Below are 22,318 nucleotides of genomic sequence, written 5' to 3' on the forward strand. Positions count from 1 at the left end.
TTGGTAATAAATAAGCTTTAATTTTCTAGCAGCCTTCATGAATTTTTCCTTGCATATGTTATAAAGTTAATGACGGAATCATATACTTGAGCTCCAGTATTTTACATTAGTGTGATTAATATTACAGGTGAATTTAGTTTTATTTTAAAAAATGAAACTTAACAAATATAAGGCTTACCTATTTCTAAAGAATGATTCTGGTAGTGTTTAAGAAAAATAATCAGACCTAGAAACAATCCAGTAAGGTACACTGTAAACATTATTATGAACCTGTCACAACAGTGGCAGTAATATTATTCTGTAGGAACTTTTTTAAAAAAGTTTTTTTAAAAAGTTCTGGTTTCTAAAGAATATAAAAATTGTCCTCAGAAACCTCGTTGAGGTCTTTCTCCAATTCCTCCAGCCAGCTGAAATACTGCCAAGCTCACTTCATATGCAAGGCTGTCTGTGTTTTCCTGCAAGTGACATAAAAGGATATTAGATGAAAAAGACATAGCAGCTACCAGGTTACTTGCAACTCCTGGGGAGGAAGCTTTCCAATTTTGTTTCACTAACAAATAATTCAAATGAGAACAACTTTTTTTCATCTTTCAGTAACAAATTACAATAGATAAGTGGAAAACAAGTCACATTCTTCTAAATCAGGTAAGTTCCTAGCTAACTTTATTTTATAATCTGATTTATCACGTTAAAACTCTGAATAAATTCAGTAAGAAAAGACATAATAATACGTCTCCAGTCAGTAATAGTGTGAAGAGTTACTGACTCTTTAGGCAGTAAGTTGTTAGTGGCAAGAAAGCCACAATTGACCAAAAGAGGAAGTAACAGTTGAGGCCCCAGTTATCCTTTCCTCATGCACCAGGGATATATTTATTTACTACATTCTATAATGGCCTGAATTTCTGCAAAAAAGCTATCAGCTACTATATAAATTGAAAAGATCTTTTATTGAGGCTCTGGTCACCCCCCTGTAACTTAGCCTTGCTGTGTGCGTCTCTTTTCTTGATAGGGTCAGAGACTTAAGTGTTTATCTGAGGCAGTCATTTAAAGGAAAATTTTTGAAAACCAAATTGAAAGCCTAGACACAAGGACAAATTTCAGGCAGCATGGGTGCAGTATCAGTGAGTTTAGAAATGAACCTCAAAGTAAGTCATTTTCATGAAGCAATAGGATGTTTTTAAATGAAGGAAAAAAGTATATTCCACTTTAGGATGCATAAGCTTAATTACTGTGTGTCAAACTAAGTATGTATTGGTACACTAAGTAGTATTCTTAGAGCAGTTAGAAATACGACCCTTTTGGAAATATAGAATACATTACAAGAAGAATATCTGGGGGAGTTTTAGTCAACTTTGTAACTACTACTGAAGAAAAAAGGCTCCATAAATCTTGAACATTAGAGATTCCAATACCATTAAAATAGTTTTCTTTCCTGCTACCCTCCTCCACCTCTTTAGATTCTCACTGCACATTCCTCCTTCCTGTCTCAGCTTACCTGCGAGTCTGCTTCTGCGTAGACTCTGACTATGTCTTCTGTACCAGAGGGCCGGACAAAAGCGCGAGAAAGCCTGTACTTCTTCACCAGGTCATTGATGGCCTCCTGGAGTCCCGGAGGTTTAACTACTTGTCTTTCAGCATCTGTGGTGCTAATGACTTGCCTGTCTGCAACCTAGGCACAAGCATTTCATGTTTTTTTCTATATCATACTCCCTTTCAGAAGCTTAACCCATTCAACGTAATTCCCACTAAAAGATTATGGCTATTTCATGTCAACAGAAACAGACCTACATTTCAGCTGATTGTACCACAAAGTACAGTACTGAGATAGATCACCACAGACTGTCTTATAGTCACTACTGAAATAATGGCCAGTACTATATGGCTTAGTCATTGATCAAATAATCTTAGGTATTTTTTAAAAAGGGGATCATAAAAATCTCCTTAAAAAAAAAAAACTGAACAATCAGCAGTCATTTCTGTGAACTCTGGATTCAATATCTGTCTCTCAAAAATGTCTGTTGGTAAATGTGTAATCTGGTATATATCCATATAGAAAACAATCAGCAGTTTATCTAAAATGCCTTTAAAAATTCTGGCCCTTGCAGCCCAGATTCTACTTCTCAGCATCTAGCCTCCAGAAGTACTATGTGAACCAAGAATAATGCAGAGGAAGGAGACATCTACACTTGAACCAACAAGCTACCCAGGGCTTGCTTCAAAATAATATTGGGGATGTGGAAGATACTAGTTGAAGCTAGTGTAAAGGGGGTTCATTATTTTGTTCTCTCCTCACATCTTTAAAATTTAAATAATAAAATCTTTTAAAGTGATACATATTTATAATAAAGTTGGAAACCAAATACTTCTAAATAACAGTAGAATGGTTAAGAGATTCTGTAGTTTTTAAAGATGTGAGAAAATGCAATCTTTTCTATACAATACATATGTGTAGAATGAACTTATTTTAGTTAATTTTTAGAAAGGGAGTGATCTGGCTCACACCTTAACTTTGAGCTGTCTGTTTGGAAGGTCTGTATAGAGAGCGTCCCACTGCTGCACGGTCAGGCCCTTCAGAGCCAAGATGGCCTCAATCACCAGCATGTCAGAAATAGCATCACCAATTGTCTGCAAAATGCGAGAACACAAGCATGGCGTTGATACGAATGTCTTCTGTCAGAAAACCATGTCCTGGCTGCCTCCTCCCCCCATGCTGCATGACTGACTGGGGTGGATAAATGAACTACGCGAGGGACAGACCTGTATGGAAGGCAACAGTAAAACGACTATAGAGAATACTAATACCAGCCTGCCTTTAATCTCCTTGCTCATAGGTAAAGTGAGGTTAGGCTGGATAACTCTGAAGGTTCCAACATTAACATTCTGAATCAACATTTTATTTATTACTAGATCCCTTCTGAGATATTATGCCATGATGGTGGAAGGCCTCACGCATGGTAAAGTGGAGCTTTTGGTGGTAAAACACACCTAAAGTTGGATACTCTGCCATACTCTGCCACTGAGTAACTCTTTAAGTCTGTTTCTTCATTTATAAAACGGGAGTTATGCCGACGACGCTTCCTGTTATGCAAGGATTACACACTGAGGTATATGAACTGCCCAATATGTGCAAGACTCTCATATATAAGTTCTGTCGCTTTCCACTGACCTACGCTTTGCTCTTCCACTGCCAGAGTCTCCACTCCAGTCCCAATCATCTGACCCACAGATGTGCTTCATCAGAGACTTTTTTCTGAATTCCCTTGACAAGGTTGGTTTCAAAACATATATGTGTGTGTGTGTGTATATATTTAGCCTCACAGATATACTTCATAGCTGAATCTGTTGACCTCAGCTGTAAACTAATCATTACTTGAAAATCTGAAGCACATGAATGTTCTGTCACTGCACTTCCGTATAAATCTACACAGCTGCAAGGAAGCTCCCACAACTTTTCTACTTCAGTGTCTGATGCAGTACATGACCCTGTCTACCTTCTGACTGTGTAAGTAACCAAGAGTCCTGGAGGAGGGCATGGCAAGCCACTCCAGTACTCTTTGCCTGGAGAATCCCCATGGACAGGAGCCTGACGGGCTACAGTCCACGAGGTCACAAAGAGTCAGAGACAACCAAGCGACAAAGCACAGCACAACCTAGAGTCCACCATCCCCCCACAGTTCTCACCTGGTTAAACAAGTCGATTATATTTTCAAGCATCTTGGCAGCTTTCCTTTTCTCATCTTCTGATTCTTTTGCTAGTTGTTTTATCTTTGTTTCAGCAGCTTTACTAAACAGTACCTACAATAAAAGCATACCAAAAAAATCACCAAACACTAACCATGCCCCAGTCGTAAGTACCATCATCCCAACTAAACTACTTTTGAAACTCTCAGTGAATCTGGAGAAACCAAGGGGATAAAAATGGCAGCTGTAGAATATATGAAATTAAGATCAAATCAGAACTCAGAATGTATTATAGGATTATAAAATTGGTTACCAAAATGTGAAGATTACCAAGAAAATAATCACCCTGGCAAAGGTGAATGAATGCACATGGTGGGTGTATGATGTTACTGTCAGCCAGCTAAACCAGTTCTGGGCAACCAGCTTCCTTAAGCCTGACCTGTATCCATTCTACTTTGAAGAATCTAATTCATTGCCATTAGTACAGTTTTCTTAATTTTTAATGACATAAGCTAAGCAAAAGTAGAAAAGAGGTTCGTCATACATATTACACTATGGCAAACAGTGCCATGGATATTTAATATAATATACATCACGCTGCTCAGGATTCCCGCCACTTTGAGTTGCTTGCCCACACATGACTTGAGTGCCTTCAGAGGCCCAGTACCGAAAAGGAGCAGCACAGCACATTCGGCCACTCCATGAAACAAAGGTTGTTGGTAACTTAAGCTGCACTGGTCACTTGTTTTCTGGAACCATGGCCACTCCCCTTCATTTACACTCTTTACTAGAGATCTGAGCAGATGCAACAAACCTTATGGCCTGTGAAAACTAAAATATTTACTAGTTCAAAAGCATTTACCAACCCTGCATAAGATCACTGAAGTTATATTTCAATTACATTTTCTAGTAACTTACTATTTTTCCTCTTATAGTCATGGCCTATTCAAGCTAATTTTGAATTAATGAGAATTATCTGACCTAGATAACATTTTCTGTTAACCATCTCAAATCCATTTATGAAACGAGGCTAGATATTAAAAAACATAATAAAGAAAATTTCTGAACCTTATGAACATACTACAGACTTATTAATATATGTTAAAATGGTGAGTATCAGGATATGCAAATTATATCTCAAACTTTGATTCTTCCTCTGCTAAGAGTCATAAAAAATTTTATATGCCTATTGCAAATTACTTTAAACTCAGTTCTAGTTGCTTATAAGTTAGTCCTCAACCTAACACTTTTGAAGAAAATTTTAAAATGATGTATAAATTGCCAGTTGCAGGGGAATTAAGACCTACTTATTTTCAAAGAAAATATATATATTATAGGAACAAATTAGTATTATCTCTTCACATTCAAAGGAAAATCATTACAATCTAAAAGAGAGCCATGGTTTCACAGAACATAAAATATCAGCTAAATCATTTCTATCACCATCCCAATCATTTCAACAAAGTGGAATATTACCTATTACTAACTAGGTACAGAATTCCATCTTTTAAAAAAAAAAAAAAAGTGCACGCTAAAGGCAGATCATCATTTATGAGAACTTACTGTGCCATGCCCATTTGCTTCAAAATAAACACCAATGTCAAACTCTTGAGCTTTGTGGTGCAAATGTTTAACACCAGTTTTAGTACAGTAGACAGGTACCTGAAACACACATATTTATAAAACAGCAGCAGTTAATCAGCAGATATTTACTGTGTACTTCCAGCCTCGATGGTGTGGTCACTCACCTTGAGCCAGACATCCTGGAGTGGGAAGTCAAGTTGGCCTTAGGAAATATAGGAACAGAGCTAGTGGAGGTAACGGATTTCCAGCTGAGCCATTTAAAATCCTAAAAGATGATGCTGTTAAGGTGCTGCACTCAATATACCAGCAAATCTGGAAAATTCTGTGTAGATCACAATCAACTGCAGAAAATTCTTAAAAAGATGGGAATATCAGACCACGTTACCTGCCTCCTGAGAAACCTGTATGCAGGTCAAGAAAAAACAGTGAACCAGATATGGAACAACAGACTGGTTCAAAATTAGGAAAGGAGTACATCAAGGCTGTATATTGTCCCTCTGCTTATATAATTTATATGCAGAGTATGTATCCGGCGAAATGCCGGGCTGGAAGAATCACAAGCTGGAATCAAGACTGCCGGGAGAAGTATCAACAACCTCAGATACACAGATGATACCATTCTAATGGCAGAAAGCAGAGAGAAACTAAAGAGCCTCTTGATGAGGGTGAAAGAGGAGTGAAAAGCTGGCTTAAAACTCAACATTCAAAAAAGATCATGGGAGAGAACAAGATGGCAGAGGAGTAGGTGGACGTAGAGTACATCTCTCCACGGGTACATCAGGACTACACCTTCAGACACGGAAGTGCACGCAGAACACCAGCTGAGAGCAGACAGGAGTACCTGACCAGTGGAAAAGAATATACAGAACCACGCAAAACTCAGTAGGACGAAGGAACTAGGGGGAAAAACAGGAGTGTTAGTAAGACTGGACCTGCCCTCGGCAGGTGGGGGAACTGAAGCAGGGGTCTGATCCTCAGAGTGGGGCAGCTGTCTGAGTCAGAGGAGAAACATTAAGGCTGAGAGTGAAATAGCTGATCTGTCACAGCCTAAATGGAATGAGAATCAGACAGTCCTTGCCAAAGCCATACATACCCCAGACAGGGACCCAGGTCCCCTGGAAGGCACAATGGCTGGCAGCTGGAGTTTAGGGATTGTGGAGCAATCTCAGGGCAAGCGCTGCTGTGGACTTCGGAGAGATGGATTGAGGGGATGTGAGGGAGGAGACTGTGGTGGGAAATGCCTGTGGAGGAAAGCCAGGCAGCCATGGAAGCAAGGCGATACTGCTGAGGCACGCGTGGGGGCCCTCTCTCCCCTGACATGTCAGCATCAGCAGCTGAACAATAGAGAGGCTGGCCCGTCAAATGCCTGATGCACTGAACTACAGAGTAGGACCCCAGCCAGGGGGGCCCCCCTCTATGTGCCTGACTTGCCCAACAACAGAGAAGGACCCCAGGCAAGAGAGCCCTCTAAGTGCCTGAACGGGCAGAGCTACGGAGAAAGACTGGCCAAAGAGGCCTTCTGATAGCCAGCTACAAAAGGCTTGAAAAAAGACTGAGGGCCGTAACTCCTGCAGTGGAGGCAGTCCATGTCCCTGCACATTTTACACCACCAGGGTTCCTGCCAGCCAAGCAGTTGCACCACCTTCACACTCAACTCACACTGGGACAGTGCCACAGGCAAAATAAATCTTTTGTGTCTTGGGTGCAGGGTCGCTTCAGTTGTGCCCAATCCTTTGTGACCCTGTAGACTGTGGTATGCCAAGCTTCTCTATCAGGGAGGGGGGTTCTCCAGGCAATATTGGAGCATATTGGCCAATACTGGTTGCCATACCCTTCTAGAGCACTGTATTTCCTGCTGCCCTAGCTGCCAACTCTCCTGAGTACCTGGTGCTGCCAGAACCCCTGTGACCCAAGCAGCTGTACCACCTCCACACACACCTGGCCCTCATGGGGCAAACCCAAGTCCTCCAGGACAGCCTCAGAAGCAAATCCCAGTGGACGACCCAAACATGCAGAGGTGGAAATAAAACCACAACTGAAACCCAGGGGCAGTGTGTCTAAGGAAGAAGACCCTAAACCTTCCCACCAGCTGTACAAGCTGCTGATTAAATCCAAACGATCAACTAGGCATACTCCGTGTCCATGGCATATATAAAAGGACACTGAGAGCTCCCACGTAAGAAAAAGCACTAGTTCTAATGGCTGTGGACACTGGAGGCAAGAACACAGAGGAGTAGGACCAGATTAGAATCTGAGCTGCCCCACAGAAGCTCCAGAGGTCAGCATAGTGTTGGAGGGCATCCTAGGGAGGTGAGGTGGGCTGTGACTCCCAGCAAAGGAAAGGACAGCAGTGACTCAAGAAAAACATTTAGTATTCTTATGCTTTGACTTGTTCTGTAGTTTCTTTTGGATTTTGTCTTTCCTTCCCCGCCACCCCCCGCCTCTGTTGTCCATTTTATTGGCATGATGAAATCTAATTAAGCTTTTGAGCTTTTTTTTTTTTCCCCTCACATTTTTTATTGTTGTTATAAACCTCTGCCTATACCCTGAGGGAACCAAAATTGCAAAGGACACATGTATCCCATTGTTCACTGCAGCACTGTTTACAATAGTTAGAACATGGAAGCAACCTAGATGTCCATCAACGGATGAATGGATAAAGTAGTCGTGGTACATACACACGATGGAATATTATCCAGCCATAAAAAGGAACGCCTTTGAGTCACTTCTAATGAGGTGGGTGAACCTAGAACCTATTATACAAAGTGAAGTAAGTCAGAAAGAGAAAGATAAATATTGTATTCTAATGCATACATATGGAATCTAGAAAAATGGTCCTGAAGAATTTGCTTACAGGACAGCAATGGAGAAACAGACATAGAGAATAGACTTACGGGCACGGGGAGAGGGGAGGAGAGGGTGAGACGTATGGAAAGAGTAACATGGAAACATATTACCATATGTAAAGTAGATAGCCAACGAGAATTTGCTGTATGGCTCAGGAAACTCAAACAGGGGCTCTGTATCAACCTAGCAGGGTGGGATGGGGAGAGAGATGGGAAGGAGGTTCCAAAGGAGGGGATATATGTATACCTATGGCTGATTCAGGGTGGAGGTTTGACAGAAAACAGCAAAAATCTGTAAAGCAATTATCCTTCAATAAAAAGTCTGGGGGAAAAAAAAGATCATGGCATGCAATTTCATCACTTCATGACAAACAGATGGGGGAAAAATGGGAACACTGACAGATTTTCTTTTCTTGGGCTCCAAAATCACTGCAGACGGTGACTGTAGCCATGAAATTAAAAGATATTCTCTCCTCAGAAGAAAAGCTATGAAAAACCTAGACAGCATATTCCAAAGCAGAGACATCACTTTGCTGAGAAAAAGTCTGTGTAGTCAAAGCTATGGTTGTTCCAGTAGTTACATACAGATGTGAGAGTTGGACCATAAAGAAGGCTGAGCACCAAAGAACTGATGCTTTCGAACTGTGGTGCTAGAGAAGACTCTTGAGAGTCCCGTGGACAGCAAGGAGATCAAACCAGTCAATCTTAAAGGAAATCAACTCTGAATATTCACTGAAGGGACTGATGCGGAAACTGAAGGTCCAGCACTTTGGCCCCTTGATGAGAAGAGTTGGCTGACTGGAAAAGACCCTGATGCTGGGAAAGACTGAGGGCAGGAGAGAAGGGGGCGACAGAGGATGAAATAGTTGGATGGTATCACCACGTCAGTGGACATGAGTTTAAGCAAACTCTGGGAGATGGTGAAGGACAGGGAAGCCTGGTGAGCTACAGTCCACAGGGTCGCAAAGAGTCAGACATGGCTTAGCAACTGAACCACCACCACCTACCATCGTAGGGAACAAAGCTCCTGGAACTTAGTCTAGTGAGATTAAGCAATGAAAATACAAAGCCTAAGTGTCCCTGTGGGGGAATGACTGCACAGCAGGAGTACACACTCCAGGGTAAAGTAGCGTGAGAGAGCTGAGGGGCCCCTTACAATGAAAGATTCCAACTGGGGGAGTAACCTGATCTGATCGTTTCAGAAAGCTGTTTAGCTACAGTGTGGAGAATGGCTTAAAATCAGGGTCTTCCAGCTTTTACTATAAAGAGATAACTGATATTTCAGGCTTTGTAGGCCACGTGGTCTCCATCACCACTGCCTGATTCTGTCTCTGTAGTGAGAAAGCAGTCACAAGACCATATGAAAACAAAAGCATGGCTGTATTCCCATGAAACTAGAAACAGCTGGCAGGTTCAATGTGGCCCAGAGCCCACTGTTTGCTAAGCTCTGGCTTAGGTTAGGTGGTTTCTATGGCTACTCCTAGTAAGAAATCAATGACTGGAGTACTAACAGTGGGCAGCAAGTCTCGGATGGATCTGCAAGAGAATGGTTAAGGAAAGACAGCAGCAAAACTGCAAAAGAGCAAGCTCAGATGGGCCTGGCATTTTATTGGGTTTAGGAGACCTCATGAATGGCTAGGGCTAAAAATATTAAATCTACAAGAGAATGTGTTGAGAAGGAAGTTACCAATGTTCAGTTTCCTCAACAGGGCATCTTACTATAAAAGCCATTTTTGAGACACAAATTAAGAAAATACAGAATAACCCAAACACCAAGAATCTCTGTGAAAGGCAGGCAAGTGGGCCCCAGATGGAGTCCCTTGATATATATATATATATATATATATATATATATATATATATAATATATTTAAGGCATATATTTACCGTAACCATATATTTAAGTCAGGACACCAGCTAGTCACCTCCAGACATGTTTCATGTGGCCTAACCATTTCTTTTAAATGCTGAATCAGCTGCTGCCAAGACTTCAAAGGTAAGAAATTCACACCACAATTCAGATTTTTAGCTTCTCCTGAAGACTCTGACCAAAGGTGACAGCAGCTGGCCTGGCTACACCTCCAAGTCTGTGCCCAGCTGCTGGACTCATTCACTTCTATCCAGATCCGAAAGGAACCTGACTCTGCCATTCCTGCTTTAAAAAGAATGGGATGGCCACAAAAACTAGTGAAATGCAGGAATCTGACAAGGAATAACACTGACGTTGGAAAATATCACACTAGCCAGGGAGAGAAAGAATTACTTTCTGCAGACCCAATTTGGGTCCTGCAGCCTCTGATTCTTAAAGCAGGTGGGATGTACAAGGGAGAGTCACCTGGTGGATGCTGGGGAAATGATTAGAAACAAAATCTCCTACCAACCCACAAAACATCTCCACAGAAGAGTAAGACAAGTTCTGTTACTGAATAAGCAATAAGCCAGACTGTGATGCACATCACAGGCAATCCTCTAGGACAGCGGCCCCCAACCTTTTCAGTACCAGGGGCCAGTTTTGTGGAAGACGATTTCTCCACAGACCTGGGGGCCGGAAATGGTTTTGGGATGATTCAAGTGCATTACACTTATTGTGCATTTTCTATTACTGACATCACAGCCACTCCATCTCAGATCGTGGCACTAGATCCTGAAGATTGGGGACCCCTGGAAAGAGACTGCAAAGACAGAAAGCAATCCCACCCTTTTACTCACCTCAAGATATCTCGTGACCAAGAGCTCTCCTCAACCACATGAGAGTCAGGCTCTTTTGGGCCTGCACAGGTCCTGTCCTCAGCCATGTCTCCAAGGACCCAGTTTTACAAAGAATCTTTCGCTCAATCACTTTAGCTGGAATCCCCTACCCTCCATATCAGCCCAAAGTCCCTACCCCGTACCATCTGACCACCCAGGCCTGCCGTCAACAGAAGTCCTGTTAGGCTGGTTTAGCCAGAACCCTCCCTGAGGTTCCTCTTGGCAATTTTCCATTCACCAACCCGCTCCCTGCCCCCATATCCTATTCCTTGGCTATAAAATCTCCACTTTTCCTTGTTGTATCAGGAGTTGAGCCCAGTCTCTCCCCCTACAAAACCCCATGGCAGTCTATCTACCGAACAGGTCTACCTCTCAAGAAGACTGCAGTACCTTTTGTCATGCGTGTGCGTGCATATTAATCACTCAGTTGTGTCCAACTCTTTGCGATCCTGTGGACTGTAGCCCACCAGGTTCCTCTGTCCATGGAATTTTCTGGGCAAGAATACCAGAATGGGTTGCCATTTCTTTCTCCAGGGGATCTTTCCGTCCCAGGAATCGAACCTGGGTTTGCTGCATTGCAGGCAGATTCTTTTACCATCTGAGCTACGAGGGTCTGTCCGAAAGCTGTGGCCACTGGGCTTGGCTAATTGCCCTTCTCCAAAGGAATGATACAATTTCTCACATCTCTCTGTCAAACAGATGGGTGCCCAGCTCTAAGTGGTAAGGTGGTCAAACTCTGAGGAGGCTAAGTGTTGGGATGCTACCTTCCTTGATGTTTATGTTTCAAAGAGGTACTCTAGGCCCTTATAGAAAAACCTTAACTAAAACTGGCCTATTTTGCCTTTCAAAAGACTGACATTACAAAAGGACAGAGAAAACATAAGTTTGCTAAAAGAAACACTCTAGGAAAAGGGAGGAAGGAAAGTCTCTTTCTTTTTCTGCATTAGGGACAATTTAATTTTTTCTTTAATTTTGTTTCATTTCTAGTTACCTTTAAGTTCAGTTTCTCTAGTGGCTCAGACAGTAAAGAATCTGCCTGCAATGCAGGAGACCTGGGTTCAATCCCTGGGTCAGGAAGATGCCCTGCAGAAGCGAATGGCAACTCACTCCAGTATTCTTGCGTGAAGAATCCTATGGACACAGGAGCCTGGCAGGCTACTGCCCATGGAGTTGCAGAGAGTCAGACACGACTGAGCGACTAACACTTTCACTTTCTACCCTTAGGTAAACAACAGCTCAGTTCCATGCATTTCAATCTATTCATTTTTATGAGGGCATTATTTTCCTCACAGAAATACCTCACTTTAGGTAATGATGAAGAAGCTACCAAAAACTGGAAAGTGTTCAATACCTTCATAACTTCTTCCAGGTACCGTGTTGAACTTCCATTGGCATATGCAGTTTGTACAACACCGAGACTCAAACCATCTCCAATCTAGACAAAAACAAGGACAATTACCTTGCCATCAAAGGCAAAGACCCTACAAAAGCAAACCTATAAACAGAGTTCTAAAGGATGAAAAAAATATTGGCCAGTTGGGCCATCACTTAGTTTATGCAATAAACAACTCACGGAAAATTTACATGTATGCCAGGAAAAAACCTAAGTACTTTTTTGAGTATTATTTAAAGCAATTCTGCAAGGAATTCTTTTTAATCACCGGATTTTCCTTTATATTACTCCACAGATTACATTAGGATTCATTCTTAGTGCTGTATATTCTGCAGGTTTGGACAAATGTATAAGAACACGTTTCCATGCTTATAGTATGTAGAATATTTTGAGCCCTAAAACATCCTCTGTGCTCCATCTATTTATCCTTCAGCATTCATTTCTCCCCACCCCCTTGAAACCACTGATCTTCTAACTGTCACCATAGTTTGTGTTTTCGTTTTTTTTTGCACAATATCCTATAGTTGGACCCATAGTGATATACAGAGCCCTTTCAGCTTGACTTATTTCCCTTAGAAATATGCATTCACATTTCCTCCATGTCTTTCCATGGTTTGATAGCTTTTTTTTTTTTTTTTTACCGTTGAATAATACTCCTTTGTCTGGATGAACCAAAGTTTATTCACCTATGAAGGACATCTCGGTTGCTAAAGAATCCTTTTTAGAGAAACCTGTCATTTCTTGATCTCTTCAGTTTTTAATAATAATACACACTGAATTCTTAAAGTATACCTTTTCCATATTATGATAATTATCATTACATTTTATACTTAAAGGTAATCTGAGATTTCCAAATGAGCATAATATAATAAACCTCACGTCACTAAGGTTATCATAATCATAGTAAATAAATCCCTCAGAGGAGACTTTTTATATAAACTCAAGGCTCTGGGAAATGATGTTCGTGAACCTCTCGTTAAAATATCAGTTACCGACTTCCCTGGTGGTCCAGCCGTTAAGACTTCACGATTCCACTGCAGAGGGTGTGGGTTCAATCCCTGGTTGGGGAGCTAAGATACCACATGCCCCACAGTTAGGCCAAAAAAGAAAAAAGGCAGCTATGAAGAAACCAGAACTTTGTAAAGCTCCAAATCATGAAGCTCTCTGCCAAAAGAGAAAAGACTACTCCCTCTGGGTTCCAAAACCAGAGCCCTAACACTGAAATGACAGGAATGACCATTTCTTTTTGTATTTTCTGGCCACAGACGTGAGGAACTCCCCACGAATCATGCCTCTGAGACATTCAAGCAACTGCCTGATACGGAACAATTTCCTCAGTGAGTCTTGTTTGAAAGGGTGGTCAGCCCCAACACCGTACCTCCAACAGGAGCTCTTTGAGGAAACTGCTAATGAGGGTGGCTATCTTGTCTCCGTCTATGAGATGAAACTGACCGTCTGCATCATGGTAGTAGTAAACGATCCTGTCTGCATCTCCATCGAAGGAGCAGCATCTTTCATTGGCCCTCATTTCAATTCCTAGCACAGAGAATAAATCAAAACACATTTCAGTCTAAGAAAGGGGGATAAAATTTAATGTAAAAAGTTTTAGGTTTTTCTCTCACACTAGTTACAGAGGGAAATTTTTTTTTTCCATTAAGTATTGATTATAAGTGACCCTCTGTGTTATACAGAAGCATGCCCACTATGACTTTTCAAGAGGTGTTTAAAATTATCCTTCCAGGACTTCAGCAATATTAAACACCTACAGATAAAGAACCATTTCTATCCTTAGTGACCAAGCAGAGGGTATAATCAAATATAAGTAACTGGAGTATTTTGTCAATGAGGAAAATCCTGATCATTCCTCCTGTTTGAGGCTCTACATAAGCACATTTTGTTTTTGAACATGAATGGAGATAACTGTTTCAAAATCAAGGGAAGAGAATTCATTTAAATGGAAATAAAACATAAACACCCTTCCAAATAAAACCAGTATCTTAACCTTTAAATAGTAAACAGGTTTACTAGTATTTTTACACAGTAAATTCTTTCACAGCTAAGTGAAAAAAGAGCACTTAAAATCTATCTAAGCTGAAACCCTATATGATACTAAAATAAAATTCCTTTCTACAAGTCAGTGGTTTGGCAACACAGATTCCCACATAGTGCTTTGAAAGCTATAGGTATTAAACTGAATTCAATTTCCCTTGTACTACATACAATGCTGATCCTTATATACAAAATAATCAGCAGCAGATACGGTATATACTTTAATCCTGAAAAAAAGTGATTTTCATTTGTTTATATCAGTAACAAGAAACACTGGTATTTCAGAGCAAAATATTACAACCAGTGAGTTAATGTCTTGTGTAACTTGCATAGTTTACTGAACCTGAGCAACGGTCACATCAGATTTTAGATAACATGACTGTTCCTTTACCACAACAGACGGACAGCAGCAGATGGACAAACCACCCGAGACCTACAGAATCCAACCCCCTGGGGTAGAGCCCAGGAAATCTACGTGCTCACCAGCCTTCCAGGTGATTCTTATGTCTGCTAAAGCTTAAGAATCACTGCTCTAAAATCCCACGTCCTGATTTTGCTTTTTCCACCAGATTTCCCGCCCCCTGTGGAGAGTCACAAGACTCTCAGGGCTGAGAGCAGCCGTGTTCTGCGTGTCACTGCATGGCAACGGCAAGCGGACGAGGCCCAGATGTCTAAGAGCAGCGGGGCCAGGACAGCTGCACAACTCTCTCTTTGCCACCTCTGTTTGAGTGACTGGTTTCAGACAGAGCTCTAAAAACACATTTTTTGCATACCCTGTGGAGGTTTCTGATGACTTTTCACAAAGTCAGCCCCACATAAATGATTGAGTTTCCCTTTGGTCCCATCGTTGAACAGCTGAACTGACAGCCCCGGGCAGAAGTAGTGTTTCATTTCTGCCAGCTTCAGGGCCCCTATGCCGTTTGCACAGTCAACCTTAAGTGTTCTGTGGTCATCTCCACGGCAGAAGGCCTGAAAAGGGAAAGAAATGGAAGAACAATTCCAAGACACCAAAGTGAAGCGTAAAGCACAGGCGTGCATATGGAAACAGCCTCCATTATTTCAGTTAATACGTCTGTTTTAAGCCAGGAAACAGAGGGGTACACATGTTCATATGAAAACTGTAAAACACCCAAGTAAGGTTTTAAAACACCATGTTTTGGTCACAGAAATTGGAAAAGTTTTACAGACCAAATAAAGTACAGAAATGAAGCTTTATTATAATTTAGCAGGGTCCCTTATTAGTCTGTATTCCATAGCAGTCACTCAAATGTGGGCACGAGTATACAGATGAATGAGCAGCAATAATATCTGTCATTCTCTTCATAGTGTATGCCACCACCGGGCAAGTGGGTTTTTTCCTGGCAATCTCCTCTCCTACCCACCCTCAGCCCAAAATATAAGTTCTATGAGAGCAAGGACTTGGTTTTGGTCAACAATTCCTGACAATAACATATGCTCAATATTGGCTGATCAAGTGAATTATACCCCTCAAATCTTTGTTCAGGTTTAGGAAGCTAATACACCTTGAAGACAGATTTTCTTAACAGTAGATGCTTCCAGTATGACGCCAACAGCACCTACAGTAACTCTAAGAGCAAATTCATCTGCATGAACACTTATGAAAACTGCAAGTTCGTCACGCTTCTCCCCCAGTGAGCTCAAAATGAGACAGGCTGGCACTTGAGACCCTTTGCTGCAGCGCTTGCACCTGGACAAAGTCTCCTCCAGCAACAAAATACAAAGAGAAGAGGGACTGAAAATAACTGCATGCATGCAGTTGGGGCAAATTATGGACAACAAGATACGAAAACCATCCAAAAAGACTCAACTGCTACTTTTGAAGAGCTGGGAGCAAAAGCAGGCACTGTGCATGCCCCTGCAGGCAATACCAGCTAAGGGGTGGACAAACCACCTAAGCCCTCCTCTCGCCAGAACCCTGGACATGCCTCTTCCCTCCAGTGTAAGGAACCACCTTGGCCTCCCCTCAGCAAGCAAGTGAATCTATGGGTTTTGCTCCCTTCTGCTGCAGCACAGGCCCCAACAAAGCCCTGCCTGAATTTGTCTGGCCTCTTACCAATTTCTACTGATTAAGGAGGCCAAGAACCCTGGTTGGTAACAAGAACATACTATGTGCCTTGCCAAGTAAATGCCAACACAGAGTTAGCTGGGTACAAGGGCCAGACCTTGCAGAGCCCTGGAAAGAAAAAGGAGACAAGCCAAATTTGGGGGGAAAAAAGTGACAAATGTTTAAATAAACTGTTCAACTGATGTTCTTTTAGGCAACTGCTCAAACCCTAACCACATTGGAGAGATTCTGACCTGTTTGGTAAGTTCCACAAAGGCCAAGGACAGTTTCTGATAGTAACCCTCGACGGTTGCCTTTCCATACTGGCCGTTGCTGTTTCGACAGAAGACCATGTAGTGCAGCTGGGGCGTCGTCAGCAAGCCATAATCTGTCACAGAAACGCAAAAAGCCATTTCACATAGTTCTTAACAAAGTTGGAAGACTCATACTGTGTCAATTTCAGGGTCATAAATCCTCTTTAAAAAAAGACATCTCAGAAAATACAAGAAACGCTAAGTTTTAAACCACCCAGAAATATGCATAAACATCCACTGAAGTCATTAAAACTACAGGTCATGCTGTGATACTGTGATTTATACTAAGAATCATTCATTTGATCTGTCTCCATTTCCGGCAGAGCATCCACAGAAAGGCATCTTTTGTTATGCTAATGAGGTAACTTTCAGAAGGCCCTTAGAAACTTTAGGGGTGGCAGCTGGTTGCCTGGGAACCAACCACAGGATTAGAGAACTGAAACTTATAGTCCTCCCTGCCCTCCTCCAACCTCCTCCCAAGCTCCAGGGAGGGAAGAAAGGAGGGACAAGAGATTGAGTTCAAACACCAAAGATCTAAGCAGCCATGCCTATGTAAGGAGGCCTCCATAAAAACCCTGAAGGATGGGGTTCCAGGATGGGGAGCCAGTGGAGACTGGGGTGCCCAGGGAGCACTGACGCTCCACGCCCCTCCCCACATAAATCTCTACCATCTGGCCATTCCTGGGTTACACTCCTTATAATAAACTGGTACTCTAGGAAGTAAAATGCTTCCCTGAGTTCTATGTGCCTATCTGAACAAATTAATCGGCCCAAGGAAAGGGTGGTCAGGAGCCCAGGTGGCAGCATCTGAAGGCGGGGAGGGGCAAGGTTTGAGGCACTGAGCCCTGCACGCGTAAGATGTGGCTGCCAGGTGGATGGAGTCAGAATGAACTGTTTGGTGGTGGAAGAGGCACACGCTGGACACATACTCAGTTCTAAAAGAAATATGAACTACTAATGACAGCTGAACCAGTCATTTGGTACAGATCGCTGGCAATGTACAAAAGTAATAACTGAGTTCTATTTTCATAACATTATAAACTATGTAATTCAGATGAACCTTCCTTTTAAAAACAACCGAAAATGAAAGATAAAAGACTTTTATCTCTTTTCAAAAAGAACTGCAGTACCGATTAGGCCAGAGTTAAGTGAGAATTCCAGGATGCAAGATAAGAGAAGCCCATTTTGCTCTGAGGGCACTTCTCTAAACTAGGAGTTGAGCAATGGTTCTCTGTGTAGAAGGTCCATGCTGATCTAAGACGTGCAACCCGGCAGAACAGGCTTTCAAGTGCCTGAAGCCCCAAAGGCCTGTTCTTCAAACCAGAATTCACATTACACACCCCTAGGTTCACTGCAGCACTATTTACAATATTTACAACAGCCAAGACACGAAGCAAACTAGATGTCCACTGACAGAGGAATGCCTAAAGAAGATGCAGTACATATTACAATGGGTTATTACTCAGCCGTAAAGAAGGCTGAATGATGCTGTTTACAGCAACATGGATGGCCCTAGAGATTATCATACTAGGAGTAAGCCAAAGACAAGTATCATATGATGTCACTCATATGTGGAATCTAATTTTCAAAAAATGAAACAAATGAACTTATTTACAAAACAGAAATAGACTCTCTGACTTCAAAAACAATCTTATTGTACCAAAGGGGAAACATGGAGGGGAGGGATAAATTAAGAGGTTGGGATTAACATATACACACTACTATATACAAATGGTAGCTCAGACGGTAAAGCGTCTGCCTAGAATGCGGGAGACGCAGGTTTGATCCCTGGAGGAGGAAACGGCAGCCCACTCCAGAATTCTTGCTTGGAAGACCCAAAGGACAGAGGAGCCTGGCGGCCTACAGTCTATGGGGTTGCAAAAGAGTTGGACACAACTTGGCAACTAAACAACAATTCTTCAGGGCAAGACAGAGTCAGAAGTGAGTAAGCCCCCAGGGCCTACTCCCCAGAAAGCTGACTTGGCACCAAACAGGGCAGAGGGGAAAGTCTATTCCTGAAGAGCTGTCATCACAAGTACAGGCCTCCAGGGACCCCCAGCTCAGAGGCACATAACCACAGGGATCCAGAAGAATGCTGTCATCAAAGAACCTTATCACCCACCAGCCGGGTAGTACCCCGAGCAGATGCAAACACTAAACCCTGCCAGGGCAATACACCTTCATGGTAAACCTCAAAAATGTCCCACAGATAATTCTCCCAGAAAACAAACAGCTTATAGTCAAAAATAGCTAAACACACAAGAAAGGGACTACGAGTAAGAAGCAAGAGAAACAGCAAAAGTGGACCAGGATCCAATAAATACAGTGTGACAAAACTTGTCAATGGTCTTCAAAGCCAAGCACAAGAGTCTGGGCGGAAGGCAAACGGTCACTTTGGGTTCTTGAGCACTGCAGCTGTGAAACAGATATTTGGCTCTGGTATAAGGATTAGATGGGAGAAGGTGGAAGAGCTTTAAGAAAAAAAGTGGGTAAAAGCTCAGACCAGCTCAGCGGCAGTGCATAAGGAGAGACAAACAAAAGTCCAGAGACACACACTGAAGGCTGAAACAAGTGGATTTTGTGACCAGAATCAAAATTACAAAATAAACATTTACTAAATGACAGTGACTCAATAAAAACATCACCATCCATTCAACAGATCAACCCAGAAACCTAGCAGCCATTCTTCACACCTCTAACCTCACCATGAATCACAGAAATCCTTTAAATTCATTACTAATTTCACCTTTTCCCATTTTTCTCACTAGCAAGTCTTGCATGAATTTACTACATAGTCTCCTAGCTGGTTTCTCTTCCTTTCCGATGACCGACTCCCTCCTCTAAACCACAGCCAGAGGGACTGGCTTAAAGTGAAAATGTGATCCCATTCGCTGGCATAAACTCCTTCAGTGGACTCCCACTATACTGAAAGTAAAACCCCAATTCTCCTCACGACCTGTAAGGCTTAGAACGACCCGGCCCCTACTCACCTCCCTAACCTTATCTTCTAGTAGCTTCTCCCAGTCTCCCTGAGCTTGCAGCCACATCAACCACCTTTGATTTCCTGAAATACACTAAATGGAAGAGAGCAATGAACAAAAGATGTTTGTTTGTTTTTAAATCATTCTCAAATTTTCCTAGGTTCAAACACTAGAAGAGTGATGGTTCTAGAGTTAGAATGACAGAGCTGGAAAGGTCAACCATTCATTCTGTGGATGGCAGAAAGAACACGATTTGGGACAGGGGGAACCTGGGGGAGTGGGCAGCCACCTACGTGGAAACATGACTCAGACCAGTGCTTTAAAATCCACCTGCTGGACATCCCTGGTGGTGGGTGGTTGGGAGCCCACCTGCCATCGCAGGGGATGGTCAAGGAGGAGTCCACATGCCACGGGGCAACTGAGCCCGAGAGCCGCGACTACCGAAGCCTGAGGGCCTTGAGCCTATGCTCAGCAACAGGAGAAGGCGCCACAGTGAGAAGCCCGCATGTCGCAGCTAGAGAGCAGCCCCCGCTCGCTGCAACTACAGAAAGCCCGCACGCAGCAACGAAGACCCGGTGTAGCTGAAAAGAATTTCTTTTTTAAATTATTAAAAAAAAAAAAAAAAAACCCTGACAACAGGTCATGGAATCTACTTAGTGAGACCCGGTCAGCATTTCTCCATTATTTTAATGAAACAGATGAACACATGTCATGGAGGATGGTAAGTACTGTTCTCTGAAAATTCTGTTTCAGTTATTCACACAAGCACATTAGACCCATGTCATGATCCAAAATGGGTTTCTTACTATAGGCTGAGCTATGCCATGAAACAGACTCCTGGAGGGTTCTACGTAGCAGGTAGTCAAAACTGTCCAATGAACTAATGAATGAATGAATAAAACAATATTTGCAGCTGGAGCTATGGCAGCAAGGATGCTCATTCAGAAATGAGGCAGAATGAAAGCAAGAAGTGAGCAAAGCCCATATTAGGAGAGACAGAAGAGGATCCTGCAAACAGGACAACATGGAGTAACAAAGTCAAGGAAGTAGGGAAAAAAAAGGGAGAGTTCACAGCGTGGATAGCTGCCAAGAGATCAACTGAAATACAAAAATTAAAATGTAAGTTCTGAGAGTTATTCTTAGGTCACAGATCCCTTTGAGTATCTGACAAAAGCTACAAGTCCTCTCTCTAGACAAGCACTTGTGCAGGTACAGGGTCCGGCACCTTAACCAAACAGTCCCTGGGGAGGCCCAGGCCCCAGGTGAATTTCTGCTTCCTAGCAGATGAGTGTTGGGACAGACATTTCCCTGGAGGGGCAAGGACGGGGATTCACTGCCAACAGGCTACTTATAATCATAAGAGCAAATAGAGAAGCAAACCAGGCGAGTCTGGAAGAGGCCAGGTTAACTGGGAATTGAGGGAACACACAGGAGGTTGAGAGGATCAAGAGAAGATACTTTTAAATCAGAGAGATCTGACACTAGGAAAATTCACCTCCAAGCCTAGTGGAGTCACTGCATTCACAAGATGCACAACCAGTGTGAGAAGAGGATTCCAGCCTGTTTCGTTGCATTTAATTCTTCACTTGGTAAAATAGGAAAGATCATCTGTCAAAACTTAAAAATCATGATTACAAGTCTGTCAAAGGTATTTTTCATCATTATTTGTCACACTGACTCCAAACGTGATCAGTTATTAGAGAATACCTGCCTGATAGTAATAAGAACTCCCCAGAATGAGTTTTTCAAGTAACTTCAAGGGTTTTTGTATCAGTATGTTCAGCCTCACTAAAGGAAGTTGTTTAAGATCAGCACTGCCTACAGATAATCTCCTACAGGTAAAATATAACACGAATGACCAGAAAAAAAATTTTTTTAACTTTTAACTTAAAATGCTAGTAGCTTATATCTATAAGTTCACTTTAATTTTATTTTCAAACTTTTCTAAATTAAATTATGTATTCACTTTGAGATTTTTTTTTAAAGATTAATTTACAAATCAGAACAAGTACATACCATAGAATTGACCTCCTAAAACTGTCACGCCATCTATTACAGACTGTGAAAGTCTCTCACTGCTAGGCCTAGGAAAGAAAAGGAAGAAAATATTACATCTAATCCAAGACCAACTGAGCTGCAAGTTCTAAAAGCAAACACAGAAATTCTGGGTTACAAATTTCAGAATAATAAGTCCACTGTATTCAAACTAAATGAAACCTGCATAGCCCAAAAACTATGAAAAGAAATATATGGGTAAAGTGTAAGCATTTTCCAGTAGCCTTTCTCAATATGCTTCTTGGAAAGAGCTTCGCCTTTTAAATGAATTTAGGAAATAGATATAAACTTTAACACTAATCTAACTGTAACACTAATTACTCCTACACTCGAGCACTTTTTCAAGTTTGACGGTAAAACCACATTTACTGCTTGAAAACAGTAATGGTAAATACACACAGAGCGTGCGTAAGCCAAGGCTAGGTGTTAAACCACCAAGAATACAGAATCTAGTTTTCATGTTAAAAAGTCAGAGTAAGTTATTTTTCTATCTGAAAATAAAGATCAATATACATACCTGCTTTACAGAACAAGATTTTCTATATCATTTAAACTAGTAAACAGGTGAGAGGAAAACACATGTGGATGGATTTACCGTGAGA

The 22,318-nt window shown here is 42.0% G+C and overlaps 1 protein-coding gene across 5 annotated transcripts in view; it reads right to left on the minus strand.

Moving 5' to 3' along the window:
• Positions 1–22,318, minus strand: part of PGM3 (phosphoglucomutase 3) — a 27,657-nt gene continuing 5,339 nt past the window's right edge. For 4 of the 5 annotated variants that reach the window (XM_086316945.1, XM_086316947.1, XM_086316948.1 and 1 more), the window contains 10 exons: positions 21,678–21,745; positions 16,621–16,754; positions 15,075–15,270; positions 13,631–13,788; positions 12,211–12,294; positions 5,245–5,343; positions 3,682–3,795; positions 2,503–2,625; positions 1,496–1,669; positions 1–455 (listed from right to left, as the gene is read on the minus strand). In XM_086316945.1, the coding sequence (XP_086173071.1) occupies positions 366–455; positions 1,496–1,669; positions 2,503–2,625; positions 3,682–3,795; positions 5,245–5,343; positions 12,211–12,294; positions 13,631–13,788; positions 15,075–15,270; positions 16,621–16,754; positions 21,678–21,745 (1,240 nt within the window). In that variant the 3' untranslated portion in view covers positions 1–365. Of the gene's footprint in view, positions 456–1,495; positions 1,670–2,502; positions 2,626–3,681; positions 3,796–5,244; positions 5,344–12,210; positions 12,295–13,630; positions 13,789–15,074; positions 15,271–16,620; positions 16,755–19,670; positions 19,755–21,156; positions 21,274–21,677; positions 21,746–22,318 lie in introns of those variants that run through there. The other variant, XM_086316949.1, reaches the window with a different exon arrangement.

This window comes from Bos grunniens, chromosome 9 (genome assembly GCF_055505025.1).
Source record: "Bos grunniens cultivar Pamir isolate PY7600 chromosome 9, Bosgru_T2T1.0, whole genome shotgun sequence".
NCBI lineage: Eukaryota > Metazoa > Chordata > Mammalia > Artiodactyla > Bovidae > Bos > Bos grunniens.